Raw genomic sequence first — 22,243 nt, 5'->3', positions numbered from 1 at the left:
CACCGCTATTTGTTGTCGGCTCTTTTATATTCTCTCGCGTACTCCGGAGGTGCTTTGCATATTATATCAGGGGATGCTCAACTAGCAACTCCATGATCTAATATGCGGCGTGTCGGGAGAACGTCGCATCTGGCAGAGCCCTCCTTTCTTGGAATGATTTTAGAGAGCTGTTGCTTAAAGGGGTTGTCCCGCGGCAGCAAGTGGGTCTATACACTTCTGTATGGCCATATTAATGCACTTTGTAATGTACATTGTGCATTAATTATGAGCCATACAGAAGTTATAAAAAGTTTTTCACTTACCTGCTCCGTTGCTAGCGTCCTCGTTTCCATGGAGCTGACTAATTTTCGCCGTCTAATGGCTAAATTAGCCGCGCTTGCGCAGTCCCGGTCTTCTTCTTTTTTTCAATGGGGCTGCTCGTGCTGGATGCCGGCTCCTCGTAGCTCCGCCCCGTCACGTGCCGATTCCAGCCAATCAGGAGGCTGGAATCGGCAATGGACCGCACAGAAGCCCTGCGGTCCACCGAGTGAGAGGATCCCCGCGGCCATCTTCATCAGGTAAGTAAGAAGTCACCGGAGCGCGGGGATTCAGGTAAGCGCTCTCCGGTGTTCTTTTTTAACCCCTGCATCGGGGTTGTCTCGCGGCGAACGGGGGGAGGGGTTGAAAAAAAAAAAAAACCGTTTCGGCGCAGGACAACCCCTTTAACTACTCTAGGACCGCCGAATGACTTTAAAGTCCTGCTGTGCTGAAGTGCGTATGGATCGGGCTCGGTCCACTCCATACCTGGTGGCTAGCAGTCTTTTCCGATAGCTGGCCGCCGGTAACTGCCGCGATCAGACTGAGCTCTGAGTGTGTGTCTAAACAGTCGGCGGGAGGGTGAGGACCCCTTCTCACACCCCATCGACAACCACTGCAGCGGGATTGGAGGGTATTGGATGGGCTCGCATGGCAGCCCGGAGCCTGCTGAAGGCTCCCAGGGCTATAACGCCAGCCAGGTAACTATAAGAAATACTTCCTCGGACTCCAGGTAACCTGTTGTATGGGCGCCATAACTTTGTTTATGGTGCTGATACTTAGTGACAGGTTCCCTTTAAGAAATTCTCATCCGTTCCGCACAGAACGGAGGGGAATGCACAACCAACTGATGACGGCTCTTCTGTTGCTGGGACCCTGTGATCAGCTATAATCTGTTGGCCACCCAGCAACAAGTAATTAAATGCCTGCAGTGCCTCCGCAGGGAAACTGAAGCATTACATGGTGTCATTGCAATTAGTCCCACTAACCCGCTCTGTTATGAATTTCTCCCATTGACTTGAGCAGAGGGGGGAGGGTTGTAGCACCACGATTGCGTTGCAGCCTGCGTACAATGACATACGGCTTACCGTCAGGGCGTCAGCCCACCGTATGTTTGGCAGACAATGCCGCACAGTCTGCATTACAAAGGCTTTTTGGAAATCCCAGACAATGCGTTTGCGTAGCGCAGATTCCTGGTCTCTCCTTTTCTTCTGGTTGCGCTTCCACTAATGCATTAGCTTTTGCTTGCACTGATAATTGCTCTTACCAGGGGCTCAACATATAATAAAAGGCAGCTTTTCTGCCATTGTCCTCCATGCCGCTCGGAGAGGTGCGCCCACTTTCATTTCAGGGCCATGAATGTCTTTTTGTAGAGTAATTGCTGATTGATTGCACCGGGCATAAATGGCAGTGTTTGTTTCCAGCTGCAGGGAGGGCATAAAATCCAGGCTATTCACAACGGGCTCGTCGCAGACAGCCACAAATGTATCTGGCTAATGGCAGCACGCAAATTATTCCAGGGGATCATCCGCTGCCTGTTACTAGGAGTCCAGATCTGATGGCAGCTGGTGCCCTCCTGGTGCCCTGCAGACCCCATCCAATAGACTACATGCCCTTCACCACTTCCTGCGCCCGCACACTGCAGGCATCGATAGTAATGCTCATCCTGTGCTTCATGTCTCATGAATAGAATGCTAGAATTACAGTGAAGACTGACAAAAGACGCAAAGAGGGATGTAACCTACAGATTTATCGTTTTGGGGGTGGAAACATTATAGAACCCGATGCCAGCAGACGATGATTGTGCCGGAGACCATAAGAGATGTATGCTGCTGACATACCAGGGAAACCCTTCACCGATACATTGTAACAAACCCTTAGCTGTTCAATGATATTTGTCGTGTTTGTATTTCAGAGGTGGAAAAAGAACTGGGGAAGAAAGGCCTGAGGGTGAATGTCAGCTGCCTCCTGCAGGCCCCCGAGCTGCCGACAAAGACCCGGACCACCCGGCGAGTGACCGAGAGCAAGGATGATAACACAGATACCTCACACAGCAGAGGCGCCGCTGATCAAGGTAACCCGTCCCCAAACGTCATGAACTTCTGTTCCGCTAAGTCAGAGATTAAAACCTGCGGCCCAAAGGGAAAAGCGGGCAGAGTTGGGCGCTACCTGGCAGTGGCAGGCTTTCAGCTTCCGCCTACAGACTGGCTCGTACGGAGGGCGAGGCAGTGGACGGGACTTGCAGCTCTGACTGGCTGACTCACTAAGTCCAGCGTGTGGCGACGATTCCCCTTCGTATACTCCTGAGTCTTGACAGCTCCTATCCGGTATCAAGGTAAGGATGACAGATGGTGTTCTCCTAGTGGCCAGCAGCCGGCGCTGCATCCCCCACTGGTGTCAGAAACGGGCTCATGCCGCAAACTGCATCTGAGGCTGAACATGCTGTTGTGTCCAAGCTTGCATGGAGAAGCAGGCATGGACTCCGGTCTGGCATCCATATGGCCTGGTGGCGACAGAAGGGGTTATTTGGAGGATGACGGTGGTTGGGGGCTTGCATGGAGGATGATCGGGGGTGGGGGGGATGAGTTGCATGTAAGATGGTGGGCAGCATTTGCATGGAGGACAATGTGGGGGTGGGTTTGCGTGGATGACAAGGTGGGGGGCAGCATTTGCATGGGGGACAATGTGGGGGTGGGTTTGCGTGGATGACAAGGTGGGGGGCAGCATTTGCATGGGGGACAATGTGGGGGGCGGGTTTGCGTGGAGGACAAGGTGGGGGGTGGGTTTGCGTGGAGGACAAGGTGGGGGGCGGGTTTGCGTGGAGGACAAGGTGGGGGGCGGGTTTGCGTGGAGGACAGGGTGGGGGGCGGGTTTGCGTGGAGGACAAGGTGGGGGGCGGGTTTGCGTGGAGGACAAGGTGGGGGGCGGGTTTGCGTGGAGGACAAGGTGGGGGGCGGGTTTGCATGGAGGACAAGGTGGGGGGGCGGGTTTGCGTGGAGGACAAGGTGGGGGGGCGGGTTTGCAGGAGGACAAGGTGGGGGGCCGGTTTGCAGGAGGACAAGGTGGAGGGCGGGTTTGCAGGAGGACAATGTGGGGGGTGGGGGTTTGTGTGGAGGACAATGTGGGGGGTGGGGGTTTGCGTGGAGGACAATGTGGGGGGTGGGGGTTTGCGTGGAGGACAATGTGGGGGGTGGGGGTTTGCGTGGAGGACAATGTGGGGGGTGGGGGTTTGCGTGGAGGACAATGTGGGGGGTGGGGGTTTGCGTGGAGGACAATGTGGGGGGTGGGGGTTTGCGTGGAGGACAATGTGGGGGGTGGGGGTTTGCGTGGAGGACAATGTGGGGGGTGGGGGTGTGCGTGGAGGACAATGTGGGGGGTGGGGGTGTGCGTGGAGGACAATGTGGGGGGGTGGGGGTGTGCGTGGAGGACAATGTGGGGGGGTGGGGGTTTGCGTGGAGGACAATGTGGGGGGGGGTGGGGGTTTGCGTGGAGGACAATGTGGGGGGGTGGGGGTTTGCGTGGAGGACAATGTGGGGGGTGGGGGTTTGCGTGGAGGACAATGTGGGGGTGGGGGTTTGCTTGGAGGACAATGTGGGGGTGGGGGTTTGCGTGGAGGACAATGTGGGGGGTGGGGGTTTGCATGGAGGACAATGTGTGGGGTGGGGGTTTGCATGGAGGACAATGTGTGGGGGGTGGGGGTTTGCATGGAGGACAATGTGGGGGTTTGCATGGAGGACAATGTGGGGGTTTGCGTGGAGGACAATGTGGGGGTTTGTGTGGAGGACAATGTTGGGGGTGGGGGGTTGCATGGAGGACAATGTAGGGGTTTGTGTGGAGGACAATGTGGGGGGTGGGGGGTTGCGTGGAGGACAATGTGTGGGAGGGGGCTTGCGGGGGCAATGATGTGGGCACGGTTTGCGTGGAGGAAGATGGGGGGTGGGAGGGTAGTTTGCACTATGCACTGCGTCTTTAGTGTGGCCCAAGGTGTAATTCTTCTTCTTCCAATTTGGCCCAGAGACGACAAAAGCTTGGACTTCCCAGCTCTTAAGGCAACACAGTGACTGTGACCGCGCAGCATCACAGACCCATGGGAGTGAATGCGCTCTTTTTTCAGCTTGCATGTTGCCGTTACTCAATAATTTCAAGAAATCCAGCGAGTTCGCATTTCTTGCAGGTTGCAGAGGGACCGCATTCTCTTCCGCTGGTTTGCGACGTCACATGATACATTCCCGCTATCATTGTCACTTTGTAAACCCATGCAGGTGAATGCGGTCCCATCATGACTTGCAGATTGCCACAGCTTGACGATTTCAAGAAATCCAAACTCGCTGGGTCTCTTGCAATCCTTGGGTGGCGGCAACTTGCGAGCTGCACAAGTTCTTGCAACTCCTTTGCAAAGTGTAGCGGACCAATCAATGATGGGCCCCAAAGCAGATGCATGGACCGTCTTAGTAGTAAGAAATGTATGGATTTTGGGTCTTTCCTTTGTTTCTTCATCCCAATTGAGCTGAAGACTGGAAACGAGCCCCGTTGCTAGGGACATGTTGCTTGACAAGCTCATGGAGTAGGCCGGTTGCTGGGTAGCGTATCAGTAGTTGCTCAGCTGGCACCGCGCTCGCAGGTTTCATAGGATATCTTACATTAGACTCTTCTCTCCCTCTTCAGTGATTGTCCTCTGTGTCTTACAGATGCTCTGGATCTGGAACCCGCCGCGGTGTCTCCGCTCCTCCCTCGCAAGGAAAGGGGTGGAGCAACAGATGGCGGACCTGAGGACGAGCGTTTGTTACCCAATAGTAAAAAAGCCAATCTCTTCAGCACGCTGATCAAGAGGAAGAAGAAAACTGCTCCAACGCCACCCAAACGCAGCAGCTCCTTCCGTGAAATGGAACCAAGGTGCCTGGAAGGAGATGGCAGAGACGCCAGTAACGGAGGCGACGTAGATTCCATGAAGTTCCCAAGTAACGGTGCTGCAATGACCAATGGCTCCGTGCAGGGGGGCACTCTCTTCCTAACCCCACACTGGAAAAGGTCCATCGCAATTGTAGGACGGCAACCACCACAGGGGGAAGAAGAAGGGAGTAGCACCACCACTAGCAAACGGTTCCAGAGGTCATCGTCTGCTTCATGCATGCCTCATGGGTCCAAAGATACGGAGTGGAAGTCGGTCACTCTGCCCAGGGAAATGCCTTCCACAAGGCACATGTTGGACATGTCTAGCTCTGGGGGCATGCACAAAACCGAAAGACCGGCTCTGCCTCGTAAAAGGGGCAACGAGGGTAAACCAGACCTGTCTTGTTCTAGGGGGGCTGTCACACCGCCTCCCCGCCTACCCAAAAAACCCGAGGAGCCCGCAGACGACGTGTTTAAAGATGCCGATCAAAGTCCGGGCTCCAGTCCTCCCAGTCTCACACCAAAATTACCACGTAGGAAACCCGGCGGCCCTACGTCTTCCTCTGCCTTACAAAAAGAGGAGAGCGGGAACATAAGAACTGCTGCTGAGTCTGTTTCCAAGCAGACGTCAAGCGTCGGCAAAACTGAAACAGACCTCCGTCTCAGGAGACTCAAAGCGACCGAGTCGACTGCCAAGGACAAAATGAAAGCCATGAAGGTCAAACCAAGCCCACCTCTACCACTGTCCAACCCGACCTCCACCAGCACTGTGGGGAAACCTGCGAAAATGTCCTCCCAAAGCCTTAGCCACGACACCAGCACGAATGAGCCAAAGCACAAGGCCACCAACCAGAGCGAAGACCACTTAAGAACAAACCTAACTGTGACAGACGGCGCCAAGAAAACTGCACCACTGTCCACCGCCAAGCCATTGTCGACGGAGAAGCGGGCCGGAGCTCAGATGGGGATTGACCAACCTCAGCCAGCGACGTCCTCTTCATCCTCCACGGCGTTCATTCCACTCATCTCCACCAGAGTTTCCTTGCGCAAAACCCGCCAACCTCCCGAAAAGCTGCTAAGCGGAGCAGTCACCAAGGAGACGTTGCTGGAGAGCACCGAAAGCTTACGGGCCGCCATCAACCGAAACTCTGAACAAATGGCCAGCCACAGCACCGTGCTGGAGGCCGCCAAAAACCTCCACGCTTTCTGCACTTGCTACGTGGACTCCATCCAACAGATGAGGAACAAGTTTGCTTTCAGAGAAGCCATGAGCAAGTTGGAGAACAGCCTGCGGGATCTTCAGATATGCCCCGCCGCCGCCTCCACGGGCGGAGGACCTGCCACACCTCAGGACTTTAGCAAGCTGCTCTCGTCTGTCAAAGAGATAAGCGACGTGGTTCAGAGGTAGCATCCTCAGACTCAGGGTTCTAGAGCAGAGGACATTCAGTGGGCCGCGGACCCCAGATTTTTGCTCTATGTAATGACACACAAGGTGCAAAAAGCGCAAAGGTGATACTTAAAGCTATGCATCCTAGATTGGTGGCCCGCGCCGTGCCACCTGGCATCCAGAGGCGGTTGCACATCTTAAGGTCACCCCCTTCCCTTTACTCTTTACATAGAGACTTTGGTTCTACACGACGCGGACCGTAAAGGTCTACAGGTTCTCTCCACCCGTAACTGGCAGAACGAACGTTTTACCGTGCCGCATACGAGCAGCCGCGATCTGCCTTTGTCTAACACTGCTACATCCCAGGTATCGAGGAGGAGGGAAGAACGTCTTCCCTTCACCCAATGCACATACTAAAGAGCCACGGAGCGCCAAACATTCCGAAAAAGACAGACCCTTAGCACATAAGCGGCTACCTTGTAGCATTCCGTTAAAGTTTCCTACTGCGCCGGCAAGTGTTCGCCCGCTATCTATGCAGCGATATGGCGGACAAAGCCGTCCGTAGGGGCCGCAGAGCCTTCAAGAAAAAGGAAAATGTCACCGTTTTAAGTGCAATTTATTTTCTTCTCCTTGTATTCTTCTTTTAAAACCAAAATACGGACGGACTGCACGACGGCGGCCGCAACGCCCGCGCCGCCCTGTTCTGCCGTAGGCACATCCACTGAGGTCCGTGATGATCAGGGGGCTCAAATATGTGCAATCGGAGCAAGTGCCCCTCCCCCACAAGAGACTGAACCAGCAGTGCCTCCCACTATTGTGCCCCTTGAAGTAAACCGTGTATTATGCGGTGTCTCACGCCAGCGGCGCCTGTCTCTCACGCTTCCTCTCTCTTTTGTAGACGTTTACAGTCTTTTTTCTGATATTTCTGTATATTTTTACAGTTCGCTGTCTTTTTTTTTTTTTCCTTTTACAAGGATATACGATTTTTATATATATAAATATATAAATGTACAGTTACCGCGCACACGTAGTTGCCTTCCTTGTCAAAAGGTTCCCCTCTGGCGCTGAAATGGTAAAGGTGCCTGTAATAATGGCGGCTGCGCTTGGCTGTCAAGCTTGCGGGTATTAGGCTGTCGCCATGACACCTCCAAGGACGGACGCCATTTATTATTTTTTAATCGCCTTTCAGTGTCAGAGGTTGTGTCTGCCTCACCGGTCACTCTATGAGAAGTAGCGCCCCCTCGTGGACAACGCGCCAGCGATGGTCATCTGTGCCTTTTCAGTAGCTGCCGGTGCCTAAATAGTCGCCTGATTGTCTGCTGTATGCAACCGCCGTTAATGACCACCCACAAATCTGAGCTGTCTAGTCATGTCCGCCTTTACAGTCCGGTGCCTGAGCGGGATAACCGATCATGTGACCGGGGAAGCAATATGGCCGCCATTTTACAGCTTCTATATAGAATGAATCTACAGCGTCAATTCCACTTGGGCCGCTGTGTAAAATATAAAGAAAAAGGAATGTAATGATTGGGAAATGTAATGTAACCATATTGTATTCATCACAGAACAGAAGGGGGCGGGGCATGACTCATTAAAAGAAAAAAAATGAACTCATTTAAAAATTGATGGCAGCAACACATCTCACAAAAGGGGGCGGGGCCGTGACTACCATTGTGCAGCATCATCTCTTCTGGGGAGTGAGGAGACCAACTGCTGGAGTTTTGGAATGTTGCCCGTTCTTGTCTGATGTAGGATTCTCGCTGCTCCACAGTCCTCTGTAGTTTTTGCCGGGTTCTTAGTTCCGTGATGTTTGCTCTTGGTGGACGGTCTGGACTGCAGGCGGCCGGTTCATCACGGACTCTTCTTCTGTACAGCTGTGCTGTTGTGATGGATGCAGTATCTGTTGTAGCATTGTCTTGCTGAAGTATACAAGGCCTTCCCTGAAAGAGTTGTTGTCTGGATGGGGCAGATGTTCTACAACCTCTATATACTGCTCAGCATTGATAGTGCCTTTTAGGATATGTGCGCTGCCTGTGCCATAGGCACTAATGCCACCCCATACCATCAGAGATGCAGAACTGTGCGCTGATAACAAGCTGGAGGGTTCCTCTCCTCTTGAGTCCGCAGGACACAGATCTGCTGTTTCCAAAAGGAATTTTCATATTCTGATCCATCTGACCACTAAACAGTTTTCCGTTTTGCCTCAGTCCATTTTAAGCGAGCTTTGGCCCAGAGAAGATGCCGGCGTTTCTGGATTGTGGTGTAATATGGCTTCTTCACATAATACAGCTTTTAATTTGAATTCGTGGATTACACGGTGAACTGTGTTCACAGACAATGATTTCTGGCCGTACTCCTGAGCCCACACAGTGAATTACATTACAGAATCACGCCTGTTTTTAATGCAGCGCCGCCTGAGGGCCGTAGATCTCCAGCATCCAGTATTCACCATCGGCCCTGGCCCTTGTGTGCATGAATTTCTCCAGATTCTCTGACTCTCTTGATATTCTATCTTGTAGATGGGGGATATTCAAAGTCTTCACCATTTTGCATTGAGGAACATTTTTCAGTAATTGTCCCACAATTTTTAGATGCCGTTTCCCACAGATTGGTGAACCTTCCACCATCTGAGAGACTCTGCCTCTCTAACGTGCTCTTTTATAGTCATGTGACTTAGTAGAATATTGACCCTCCAGCTGTTTGTCGTCAGTACTACAAACGTTTCCAGCCTTTTGTCCCCCCTCCCTTCCCAACTTTTGTGAGATGTGTTGCTGCCATCAATTACTAAATTAGTTGTTTTTTTTTTTAAATAAAATGAAACAATGTCTCCCCCTCCCCCTCTGATGTGAATAAAATATGATTAGATGAGATTTCCAAATCATTATTTGCCATTTATTTATTTTACGCACCCTCTAACTTTTTTGAAGTTTGGGTTGTACGTAAACAGCTGTGTTACAGCATGGAAACAGTCAGCAAGCTTAGGTCAGGGACACTAGCTGAAAGGTTGGAGGTTCTACATGGAAACTGTACAGAGCCTGATGCAAAGATGTCACCTCACCAGAGCAAGCTGAACAAGCAGGGGATGCTGGGAGATTTCAGCTGTGAAGTTGTAGAATGCAGCTCTGGAGTATAACACAGGCTGTAATTCTGCAATGTCTTGTGCCCAGTATGTAGATCAGGTCTATATGTGACCTGTAATATGGAATCCAGATACTTTATATTAGCCGAGGTGATAATACTGTGTAGCAAACCGGCGTCCGCATGCAGACGGGCGCGTATTTATAAAGATGGAGGATTGCGAGGAAACGCTATTTTCATTTTCCTCAGCCATTGAAATGGCCTCCATCGCTCTGCAGTGGGTTACGGTCTGTGAGACGGATCCCACAGCTCAGACCTGCGGGCACGTATGTCACTGGGCGCAGGGTGCCACAGCCTTCTAACCTCCTGATTATCGTCGTAGCGGCCATTGCTGGAGCACATCACTATCCGGGGCGAGGGAATCGTTTCGCCGGTCCACAGAGAATCAGTTCAGCGTGAATCTCAGACCTGGCGAGTCGATTCACTGATCCCTCGCCCTAATACTCAGGTGGCAGAGCGGGGGCAGCGCTGAGTACAATATGTGAAGTGGGTGCCCTGTCCCTTCTACCATAAAGGGCAACAAGGTACGGCGTATATCAATATACCTATATAATATACACCTACAGCATCCACACCTCAGCTTACACGTGTCACTGGCGTGTCTGTTCGATGATGTCACTTCCTGTACAGAACTTTTCCTCTACGTTTCTGTGATGTCACAACTGTGGCAGTTTTACAATTTTGTCAAAATACAAGACCTTTACGAACTCCTGACTCCCGTGTCTTATTGAAAGTGGACGGTGCAAATTCTAGAAACAGCACCCCTCTTTTTTTATAGGCCGTGTCTGGTATTACAGCTCAGCCCTCTGCAAGTAAGAAGATTAGAAAAACTCTATATTGCACAGTTTTCTGAATGCAACTTGCAGTGTGAAAAAATGGTGTTTTTTGTTCTGGGGGCGCTGGTTACATTCTGGAATTAAATCCTCCATTCTTTACACTGCAGGCTGCATCAAGGAGGACTGCAAACTGGTGCAAAATAAAAGCGAAGGTCGGATAAGTAGAATGGCACTGATTATGTGGTGCTGATGGCGCCTGATGGGAAGGGAGAATGTGCCGCATGGCATAGAATCCTAAAATGGTAGAGTTGGATGGGTCCTCCGGGGTCATCGGGTCCGACCCCCTCCTCAGTGCAGGAACTGGACAAAGCGATGACTGTGAGACCTTCACATCCGATTGATAGTGACCAGTCCGATCCACGGAGGCCGGACCGCCCAACTTCCAGGATCTGCTGCAGGACTCTTCAGACGTCCTGTGGAGTCCGGGCCCCGCCGGCTCAGAGAGGGACTGACATTATTGGGAGGGGGTTTTAAGCTTGGAGGAGCTGGTAAAGCCTGGCACCACCGTCCGTTCCCTTCTACTGTGCCAGCAGCTGGTGGCCTGGACGTTCCTGTGCTGAGTGAGCCTCGTGTGACGCAGAGTGTAAGCTCTCGCCTACGACCTGAAGGTTGCAAGTTCGATCCCCGCGAGAGTCAGGTAGCCGGCTCAAGGTTGACTCAGCCTTCCATCCTTCCGAGGTCGGTAAAATGAGAACCTAGCTTGGTGGGGGGTAATAAGTAATTATTACCTGAAAGCGCTGCGGAATAAGTTGGCACTATACAAATACCAAGATTTATTTTATTTTTTGATCTGCCATTACTGAGCACACTGCCCCCTGCAGTCAGGGCTAAGTAAGGTGTAGATGGACGTGGGTGGACGGTTTAGTAAATAATACAGCCCCCCCCGTTTGCAGATACAGGGATAAACAAGAGAATGGCAGCCCCGGCCGGCGCGTATCGTGTTCGCTATCGATCCGGCGCCTGTTGACTTTGGACGATGGTGTGAGGGTATTTGAAATGAGGTGCTCGCTCCACACATTTTCTCACAGCTTAATCAGCCTCCAAAATCTATACTTTCCCAGGATGCGGGGATGAGGAGTCGGTGTCTGCGGAGATCGGGGAGGCGAAGATTGACACTCGGCAGAATTACATTAACTCTTTCATTCTTCATGTGGTCAGTATCCATCATGGCTGATGCCAGGAGTAGCTCAGGAGGGAGAGCGGGAGTGTAAGGGGGGCAGGCGACCCAAACCTACAACAGATTATCAGAGGAGCGGCTGATATCACATATGATGTATAAGTCTCTGGAGGTTATATCACTACTGGAGCGTTATAAGAGGAGCAGCTGATATAACCTCCAGAGACAACATATATGTGATATCCGTACTGGAGCGTTATAAGCGGAGCAGCGGAAATCAGTAATATATATGATGTCTTTGAAGATTATATAATTACTGGAGCATTATAAGAGGAGCCGCTGATATCCGTCACATATAGGATGCCTCTGGAGGTTATATGACTACTGGAGTGTTATAAGAGGAGCGGCTGATATCACATATGATGTATAAGTCTCTGGAGGTTATATCACTACTGGAGCATTATAAGAGGAGCAGCTGATATAACCTCCAGAGACAACATATATGTGATATCCGTACTGGAGCGTTATAAGCGGAGCAGCGGAAATCAGTAATATATATGATGTCTTTGAAGATTATATAATTACTGGAGCATTATAAGAGGAGCCGCTGATATCCGTCACATATAGGATGCCTCTGGAGGTTATATGACTACTGGAGTGTTATAAGAGGAGCGGCTGATATCACATATGATGTATAAGTCTCTGGAGGTTATATCGCTACTGGAGCGTTATAAGAGAGGCGGCTGATATCAGTCACACATATGATGTCTCTGGAGATTATATCAGTAGTGGAGCATTATAGGAAGGGCAGCTGATATCCGTCACATATAGGATGCCTCTGGAGATTATATGACTACTGGAGTGTTATAAGAGGAGCGGCTGATATCAGTCACATATGGATGGAGAACACTGGAGCTATGTGATATATACTAGTGAGTTGGGGATGGGAGGTTTCTAGCCTTCCTGTCACTCATTCCATTAATCAATTACAATCCGCTTCAAATGGCTGATAACAGAGAGCGATGGCTTTCATTCACTGGTCTAGTATCTATGGAGAACACAGATGGTGGGGTCGTTGTCATTCTTTGTACGGTAGGACAGACCTTCATACAATTAGTGAACTTTCACAGCTAATTGACACACAGGTACTCATCCAAAGGCGATAATTACATGGCGGCGCACGCCTCGCTGTGTCAGATGTTACGGTATAATTGAATCTGCATTTGGCGCACTTACCGCCAGATCCGGCCAGGCATTGAGATTTGGGGCCAATTATGTGCACAATCAGTACTGATCCGGGGGTCCCGGGGGAGGAGGATTCTGCAGGACTGCTCTGTCCTACAGTCAGCCTCTCCACCATGTAATGGCTGATAACAGGGAGCAATAGATTCTACTCTCCAGCAGATTTAATGGTAAGTAGTGCAGTTCATTCCTTAATCTACATTTTCCGGGATGACGTTAATGTTCGCGTTGTTCACGCCCGCAGCCATTTAAGTCTTATAGCTTCGTTGTGAGGCTGTTATTATATTATTAACTCCGCCTGCTGCTCGCGGAGAAGGCGACAATAGGTAAAGTGCGGTTTTATTTCGCGGCAGTTGGCCCCATTTGATGAAATGACATAATTCTAGGAGCCGGTGTCAGCCACTCGGGGGATATTATCTGTACACTGCATTAGCGGAGCACAAAGGTGACGGTTGTCTCAGCAGCCGCTAATGCACTTAGATTATATACATATAATCACCCCCAAGTGTATAACCCGTCATTAAAGATGGAGGCCAGAAATCTGAAATTCTCAGTCCAGGTTGTCGCTTGAAGCCATTTCTAAGTTATCTTGGTTGCCGATGTTGAGCGACCGCTGCTAATGGCTGCTATTCCATAGGGGTAACAGTCCATTCTTCCATAAGGCCTGAACAGCCTAGAAATCTGCATGTCACTATGTGTCAGTCTTTACTGTTTTTCTGGCATTTTATTCATGAAACTGTTAATCATTCTGAAGTGTAATTCTGAGACGTTCTTCTCCCCCTCCTCTACATTCATGTGTAATGAGAGTTTATTACCAGCCTGCGGAGCTTCCATTTCCTCGGCCATATGGCGACATTTTGCAGAAGACCTTGGAGACACATTAAACTCTACGTTCTGAGACGTTAATATGGTCCAGCGCAAAACGCTGCTGATGACGGCTACAAATCCTGAGATCAACGTGACCTGCTCCCAGGTGGGCATCTATGTGATCAGTTGCTGGGATTGTAACCCACATTGTACTTATGTTACTTATCCTGTACTGACCCTGAGTTACATCTTGTATTCTACTCCAGAGCTGCACTCACTATTCTGCTGGTGGAGTCACTGTGTACATACATTACTTATCCTGTACTGATCCTGAGTTACATCCTGTAATATACTCCAGAGCTGCACTCACTATTCTGCTGGTGGAGTCACTGTGTACATACATTACTTATCCTGTACTGACCCTGAGTTACATCTTGTATTCTACTCCAGACCTGCACTCACTATTCTGCTGGTGGAGTCACTATGTACATACATTACGTATCTTGTACTGACCCCGAGTTACATCCTGTATTATACTCCAGAGCTGCACTCACTATTCTGCTGGTGGAGTCACTGTGTACATACATTACTTATCCTGTACTGATCCTGAGTAACATACTGTATTTTACTCCAGAGCTACACTCACTATTCTGCTGGTGGAGTCACTGTGTGCATACATTACTTATCCTGTACTGATCCTGAGTTCCATCCTGTATTATACTCCAGAGCTGCACTCACTATTCTGCTGGTGGAGTCACTGTGTACATACATTACTTATCCTGTACTGATCCTGAGTAACAAACTGTATTATACTCCAGAGCTGCACTCACTATTCTGCTGGTGGAGTCACTGTGTACATACATTACTTATCCTGTACTGATCCTGAGTTCCATCCTGTATTATACCCCAGAGCTGCACTCACTATTCTGTTGGTGGAGTCACTGTGTACATACATTACTTATCCTGTACTGACCCTGAGTTACATCCTGTATTATACATCAGAGCTGCACTCACTATTCTGCTGGTGGAGTCACTGTGTACATACATTACTTATCCTGTACTGACCCTGAGTTACATCCTGTATTATACCCCAGAGCTGCACTCACTATTCTGTTGGTGGAGTCACTGTGTATATAGTGATTGCAGCTCTGGAGTTCATAATACTGGGTATAGTCAAAAAGACTGTTGTTCTATGTTAAAATAACAATAGTGTACTTGAATAGTGTTGAACAGGGCAGCATGGATGCGCTACACAATGGTATCATCCACGGGCCCCTGAACATGTATTTTAATGTTGTGTTGTGGCCCCGCATACGACAGGTAAACCCCATTGCAAATTTGAAGAGTTGCATGTGGGAAGTAGAAATCTGCTTTCTCATTTAGTCCCGTGGGACCGATGCCACTGTGATACACACATGCAGCCATTCTTAAGCTTGTGTTCATTGCAGGGACTCTGAGCTTGGATCGCTACCTGAATCTCCTCCGGCCGCTGGCTTCCTGCATGATCTGCCCCTATCGGGGCAGAAGGCGGCCACTTCCAGTACACTTTTTCTTCAGTTATAATTACCCCAACCAGACTGTTCTTAGTGCTTTGCTCTCTATCTACACTCTTAATACAGTACAGTTATTGTGATCTGCCCTTCCTGCAGACATGGTTGCTTAAAGGCCCTTTTACACGCAACAATTATTACTGAAACAACTGAACAAACTGACAACGCTTTTGCATAAAATTACACATCGAGATCATAGGTTTTTAATTATCTCCATTCCCTCATTAGGTAAAGTCAACTCAGTAGCTGCTGTTTGCTCAGATGGGCGAGTGTTTATGTGAGGGATTATCTGGCCTGCAGATTCCATTGTCTTCTCCCGGCATCAGTCTCATTGTGTATGAAAGGCAAATAAACACTTTCCCCCTCTTGTCAGCAAGCCACTCAAAAGACTGGACAAATTCCATTCAAATGGAATGTCTATTGAGCGGCCGAACAATGGTTTTTATGCGGGCTAAAAACCAATGGCAAACAACAAGTGAACGAATGGTGCGCGACCGCCCGCGTTTACACGTAACGATTTTCGCTCCCTTTTGGCCGTTTGAACGAATTTTGAGCGATAATTGTTTCATGTAAAAGGGCCTTTACCCTCCCCTCCTCAATCTGACTTACCACCCTCCTACCCCTCCCTCCTACTGAGCCGCTGCCCTTTCTTTCATGAAGACTATTAAGAAATTTGATTAATCTTACAATTAGCAAAGAGGAAATGAACAAGAAGGAAACCATCGGTGTAAGGTGGCCGCAGTCTTTAGGGTGATTGATATTCACCAGTGTGCGGTTGGGATCTCACATCCTTCATCTGTAGTAACATCTTGTTTGTCACTTGGACAAGCTGTGGTGCCAATATTTGCGTCCCTCCTGGTGGTGAAAGGGGAAGTGGGTAGGACTCGAGTTCCTCCCTCTGCCGCAACCTTAACAACTTGGCAGGGGGTGGGTAACCTGTTACTGTCCTCTGCCTTCTGAGTTGGGGATCTTTTTGTCTACTTTTTATTTTTCCCTACTTGGGAATGGAAAAATGAAATGACCCATCTGCGAGGGTAGTCCTACTATGAATGGGGTGAGGGTCATCCTGTCCCCTCCCACAAAGGGGTAGGAAGAGAGTGGGGGGTGGACAGCAGGCTCCAGGTCATCCAGTATCAGAATGTGATGCATCAGCCACCAGGGGGCTTCTCCCCCCCCCCCCGCCAGAATCGTAGTGCCCATCATGTCTACTTCACCCGCTGCAGCCCCGGCTGCTCCATATATACCAGCGGACAGAAGTCACATGACATAGCGGCACTGCTGCAACAGACATTACCATATATTTAAAAGTACAAGATACAAAAAAATTCTTATAAAATAAGTAACATCCAGTGATACATTGTTGCATCTCTTCTGCAGAAGTCCGTACTGTGAGCGGAGCAGCGGGGTCCTAAAGGGAAACTCCTGTCATGTCTACAGATGACCCCCAAAAATGATTGGGCTTTAACATTGTCCCATGATGCATCACTTCTTTGCTTCTCTGGGTGGAGTTTAGCTTTCACATGATAATTAACGATGTATTCAAATAAAAAGGGGGTGGAGCCTTACATGGCAAAATAGTGTCTAACGGAAGTATCCATGCTGCGTGATTAATGCTGTAAAAAAAAAAACTGCAATGACAGAATGGATGTTATGGGAAAAAACCATTAAAAATACATTATATGCACCCAAAAATGGTACTAGTAAAAGCTACACCTCGTCACACGGATAACAAACCTCATCGGCCCACGTGGACGGAAAAATAAAAAAGTTACAAAAGTGGAGATGGAAACCCTTGGGGCCAAATAGACCGCGTCACCGAGGGGTTAAAAACAAAGCATGAAAAGTTGCAAGTATGTATTCACCCCCCTTTGCTATGAGGTCCGGGGTGAACAGTTACCTTTACAAGTCACAGATTGTGTACCATGAAGGTGTCACCTGACCTGTCACATGACCAGTGCCGCAATGTGAGGAGCAGGTGTAGATGTATGGAGACATACCCCGAGTGAAAAGGGGGCTCCACAAAGTAATAAAGGGGTCTTCTGGGCAACAAACATTGGTGGTAGTGGGGGGGACACAAGGCATTAAAAAATAACCACAATGCTCCCCTCCCGCTGTGCGCCGCTCTCCAACCACTGCTTCGTTCTTCTCTTTACATCTGCTGCAGTGGTGACCTGGGTTGTGATCGCTGCAGCCAATGGGAGGCCGGCAATGACGTCCCATAAACTGCCCTGGGGCTTTTACATTAGAAGCCCATGTGACCGGTGTGACCAAAGCTGCAGTCTGGCGCCACCGTGAGTATATTCCTTTTATATGGTTTTAGGGACGGGAAACCCCAAACTGTACAACAGGAATAACTCTGAAACCCTGTAAGCTTTTCAGGGGGGTGAATACTTTTGCACATTAACGTTCTGTTTTTTTGTATACATTTATTGTCTCGTGTTTTGCGCTATCACAGCGGTTGGCATGTTGGGTAATCAGATGGTACAAACCGACCTAAAATCCATCTAAATTCCAGGTTGTAATGAGACAAAACAGGACAAAATTAAGGGGCTGAATATTTTCGCAAGACACTGCAGAAACAATATGGTTCCAATGACTATAGGGCGCAGGGGGCGGAGCCAGGCAAGGCGCTACAGGCAAGTCTTTTTTCTAATTTTGACAGGAGTTTTCCTTTTGGTACCGCCGTCCTTTAGCGCCCCCGGAGCCATGTTGTTTATGATGGGGAGAAAGGGTTAAAACAAAAGTGGAGTTCCCCTTTTAAATTTGTAGTAGTGTGTGCTAAGCGGACAGCGCTCGCTCGGTTGTGTCTTCATTTCTGCACATTTGTTGCCCTTTCGTGTTTGCTACAGATGACGCTATCGACTTGTTTGAGTTTGGATTCTGCCGGTGTTTGCTGAGACGTGGAGGTTGCAGGATGACGCTGCTGTTTGTACAGCACTATCAGCCGGCGACTTTTACGCTGGAGGCTCAGAGGGGATGAACAGGAGATAAAAAATTGATTAGAAAGGTTTGTGCTGCGCCGAGTGTGACCTATCGCCTCCCGAATCTGAAGCTGAAGCCGCCTTTCTTTCGGTTGTATCCGTTGAGTTCCTCGGCCAGGGACCCCAGGGCGGTGCCGCTGCGCTTTTCCAGGTCCGGCTCCTCTTTTTCCATCTCGTTCCCTTCCTCCCTCCGTCCGAACCTGAACCGGAATCCGGCTCTTTCCTTCCCGAAGCCCTGCAGCTCCTTGGCCACACTGAACAACGAGGCCGGGTCTGTGTTTTTCTTATCTCTGGGGCCCCCAAGTTGTAGAAGGGGCTCTGGAAGATCTTCATCCCCGCCCACTAGGAGCTGCCATAAACGGGCTCTCTCCCAAGGAAGCTGCTCCTCCATGCTGTCCTGCAGGCTGCAGCTGAACCCCAAAACTAAGAGCAGGAGGGAAAGGCTGTGAGCTCCTCGCATCTAGGAAACAAGACGGCATGTGTCAGTATACAGGAGGTATCACACAGGATGAGATTAGATACAATGACTCCGCAGGCAGTATCACAAGAGGATTAGATACATGGCAGAACAGACAGCATCACTCATGATGGGATTAAATGCAGCGGATCTGCAGGCAGTATCACATGATATGGTTAGATACACGGCTCAGCAGGCAGTATCACACATGACAGGATTAGATACACAGCTCAGCAGGCAGTATCACATGATATGGTTATATACACAGCTCAGCAGACAGTATCACACATGACAGGATTAGATACACAGCTCAGCAGGCAGTATCACCCATAATAGGATCAGATACAGCGGTTGGGCTGCTAGGCATGGAGATGCTTTGTCTGCAGCCAGTTTGGGTGCACAGGGGCCCAGAGGAAGAGGCGGACCCAGGGCCACGCAGCCCCACCCCCTGTCTCGCCACCAATTCGCCCGCTTACCACTTTCTAACAGAGTCCAGCAGCAATATCAACAGATCCATCTTTCTGCTCACGGACGCCCCGCTGACGCTCTCTGTTCTGCGCATGCTGTCACCAGCTCCCATGCGGTATGTGCAGGAGACGGGGGAGGAGTTGCAATGTGCAAAGTGGGAAGCGTCGGCGTGGATTGCATGAGCAGAGGAGATAGTTCTGCCAATATTGCTGATGGAGGATAGAGAACAGGGGGTGGGGGGTAGGAGGGGGGACTAATACTAGTGAGGGCCACAGAGCTGGGTGATGCTATAACTAGTGGGGGCCAGAGAGAGAGAGGTGATATAACTGGTAGGGGCCACAGAGCTGGGTGATGCTATAACTAGTGGGGGCCACAGAGAGGGGTGATGCTATAATTATTGGGGACCATAGATTGGGGCACTATCATTAAGCAGGGACACAGAGGGGTACTATTACTTTGTCAGGCCACTGAGGGGGCACTTTTACTGTGTGGGTTACTAAGAGGTGGGGAAACTATTTCTTTGTAGGTACTAAAAGGAGGGGGTAGCGAGAGAATAGACAGATGGCACTGAGACGAGTGGTTGCTGAAAGCATTCTTGATGGTGGTCCGTGCCCAAGAAAACCAAAAAATAGATGTCACCTATAATCAATGGGAGGTAATTGCACTGTAATCACTATCACTATGTAGAGCTGGTATCTGATTTATATGGTGACTGCATTATTTACAAGTATACCAGAGGGTATGTATATAGATAAATGTCCTCCTCTGGGCCCTGCGCTCTGTGCCCTCCTCTGGGCCCTGCGCTCTGTGCCGCCTCTGGTCTCCGCAAACTGTATCACACATAATAGGATTAGATACTATAGACAGTATTGCATGCTAGGGTTACATACAGCGGCTTGGTGGACAGTGTCATGCATGATGGGATTAGATACGCTAGCTCAGCAGAGAGTATCACACAGGCCAGGTTTAGATACAGCGGACAGGTTTCTCCAGGTTTGCCGTCACTGTATTATATGAGACAATTAGGAAGGAGCTGCCTTAGTTCTTGCGCAGTAGCAGTAAGCAGAATTGTGTGTGCAGCTCTGGGGGTGACTGGAGGTTGAGACATGAAGTAAAGGCCCATTTCCACGGCCCAATCAGCATGAGCTGGCGTTCGTTAAATAGCTTGTTCACCCAATCATTGTACAAGTAAACAGAAACGATCAGCCGACGAATGAGCGGACACTCGGTCATCATCTAATTGGGTGGTTTGTGTCGCTAAATAAACCTTCGTTCTCGGCAGCCCATCTCCCCGTGGAATTGGCGGCGCTGCTGGCACTGTTATAGCCGTATGATGCCTGGGTGAAGACATTCAACCTGCGCCAATCTCATCGATCGGTCCATGTAAATGGATGTAAACCCAAGGTCAGTGTGCAGCAAGTAAAGCCCATGATTTCCGGTAGATTGCTTCTCTCCGATCATGCTTCACCAGGTGTAATATCTCATTTTATTCTCCATGTCAGAAGAAATTGGGGCCCCTGCAGCTGACCATTGGGGGCCCGCTGCACCCCCAGCCCCTCTGCTCTAGGAGATGAAGGCTTCCATAGGCCGTTGTGGAATGTGTGCAGTAATAAAGCTCCGCAGCCTCCATAGTGCGCCGTGACAATGGACCCCGGGAGTCCTCAGTACTTAGAGCTGCGCACTCCGCTCTCTCTTCGCCGCAGCTTCAGGCTGCAGTACGGAGAACGGCACCTCAAAGACGCTTTTCTTAACGGCAGCATGACGGGAATTAGAATCGCACTATTCTGTGCGCACACCGCAACCCCCGAGGCCTCCGACTATGAAAGACTTCACTTCGGAACTCTCTATTTCCACATCATAAATTTTCATACGGGGTTGAATAATTTAGCAAATCCTTTGCTTGGGGTTGTGCTCCCCTGGGAGCTCCAGTCACACTCAGAGCTGCGCTCATAATTCTGCTGGAAATTTGCCCACACCTAACAGCTTAGGTGAGCGACAGCACAGTCTGCCCTGCTGTATCACATGGTTGAGGTGAAAGGAACAAAAAAAAGCATTTGGGCTCCATTTTTTTTAGCAGTAGCGTTTGCCGTAAAGTGTTCCTGGGTGCGACGAGACGGAACGGGGAGGTTATTTAGCTTTTTTTTTTTTTCTTTTTGCAAAAGGGGGAGGTGCACAAAGTTGTGCTTTTAACTATTTTTTTTACATTTTATTATTTTTCATTACTATTATTTCTTTTGCATTTTATGTCCCTGTAGGGAACCGCAACCTCTGGTGCTATGATAATACTGATAATACACTGTAATACTTCTGCACTGCAATACATTATCACTTAGCAAAGCAAATGCAGGCCATTGCAGACGCAGTTACATGGTGGAGGGTCAATGATACCACAGAGGAAGCGTCCTCTCGTTGTGAACCTTTTACATTGAGTGATCAACATTGATCACAGCATGCAAGGAGTTAACAGCAGCGGGGATCGGTGAGAACACAGATCCCTGCTGTTGTAGCAGGAGGCTGGCTGTCAGTCCAATCCTACTGCAGATGGCGTACACTCAGCCTCTGAGTCTGACCCATCCACAGCATCTAACTGTCCACCCATTTACAGGGACCCCTTTTCATCCAGGACATAAAGATACACCCTTGGGGGGAAAGGGGGTAAAGGGGTGATGCTGCAAAAAAAAAACACGTCCTCTATCCACAGGGTGATAATATCTGACTGCTGGGACCCCCACCACTTACAAGAATGGGGGCCGGAGTGTCTCCGGATGAATGGAGCGGCAGTGTGCTTTCAGGGACATGCAGGACCCCGTTCTCGTGAACCATGGAGGTCGCAGCGGTCGGACCCCCAACAGTCAGATACTTGCCACCTATCCATAGAGGATAGGTTCTTGGGTTCACCATTTTACCAAGAAGTCAGCAGATTTTTCAGTTCAGCTTTGGATGTGATTGGAGTGTAAAGCATGGTGGACCAAGGTAAGTAAAGTTCCTCATTATCAGGCACTTTGTCCTGTATACTGATGTTCGGAAGACCCCTTAAAGGCGCAGTACGTGTCAGATGATTATCGTACCCCAGCCA

At 49.7% G+C, this 22,243-nt stretch overlaps 1 protein-coding gene across 2 annotated transcripts in view; it reads left to right on the top strand.

The window, feature by feature from the left end:
* ABL1 (ABL proto-oncogene 1, non-receptor tyrosine kinase) overlaps positions 1–10,416 on the top strand; it is a 108,179-nt gene extending 97,763 nt beyond the window's left edge. For both annotated transcript variants that reach the window (XM_066580209.1, XM_066580208.1), the window contains exons 10-11: positions 2,210–2,368; positions 4,983–10,416. In XM_066580209.1, the coding sequence (XP_066436306.1) occupies positions 2,210–2,368; positions 4,983–6,592 (1,769 nt within the window). In that variant the 3' untranslated portion in view covers positions 6,593–10,416. The remainder of the gene's footprint in view (positions 1–2,209; positions 2,369–4,982) is intronic.
* The last annotated feature ends 11,827 nt before the right edge of the window (positions 10,417–22,243 follow it).

Source organism: Eleutherodactylus coqui, chromosome 10 (genome assembly GCF_035609145.1).
Source record: "Eleutherodactylus coqui strain aEleCoq1 chromosome 10, aEleCoq1.hap1, whole genome shotgun sequence".
NCBI classification, from domain to species: Eukaryota; Metazoa; Chordata; class Amphibia; order Anura; family Eleutherodactylidae; genus Eleutherodactylus; species Eleutherodactylus coqui.
The sequence above is the reverse complement of the archived record's forward strand: the minus strand, read 5'-3'. Positions and strand labels throughout refer to the sequence as shown.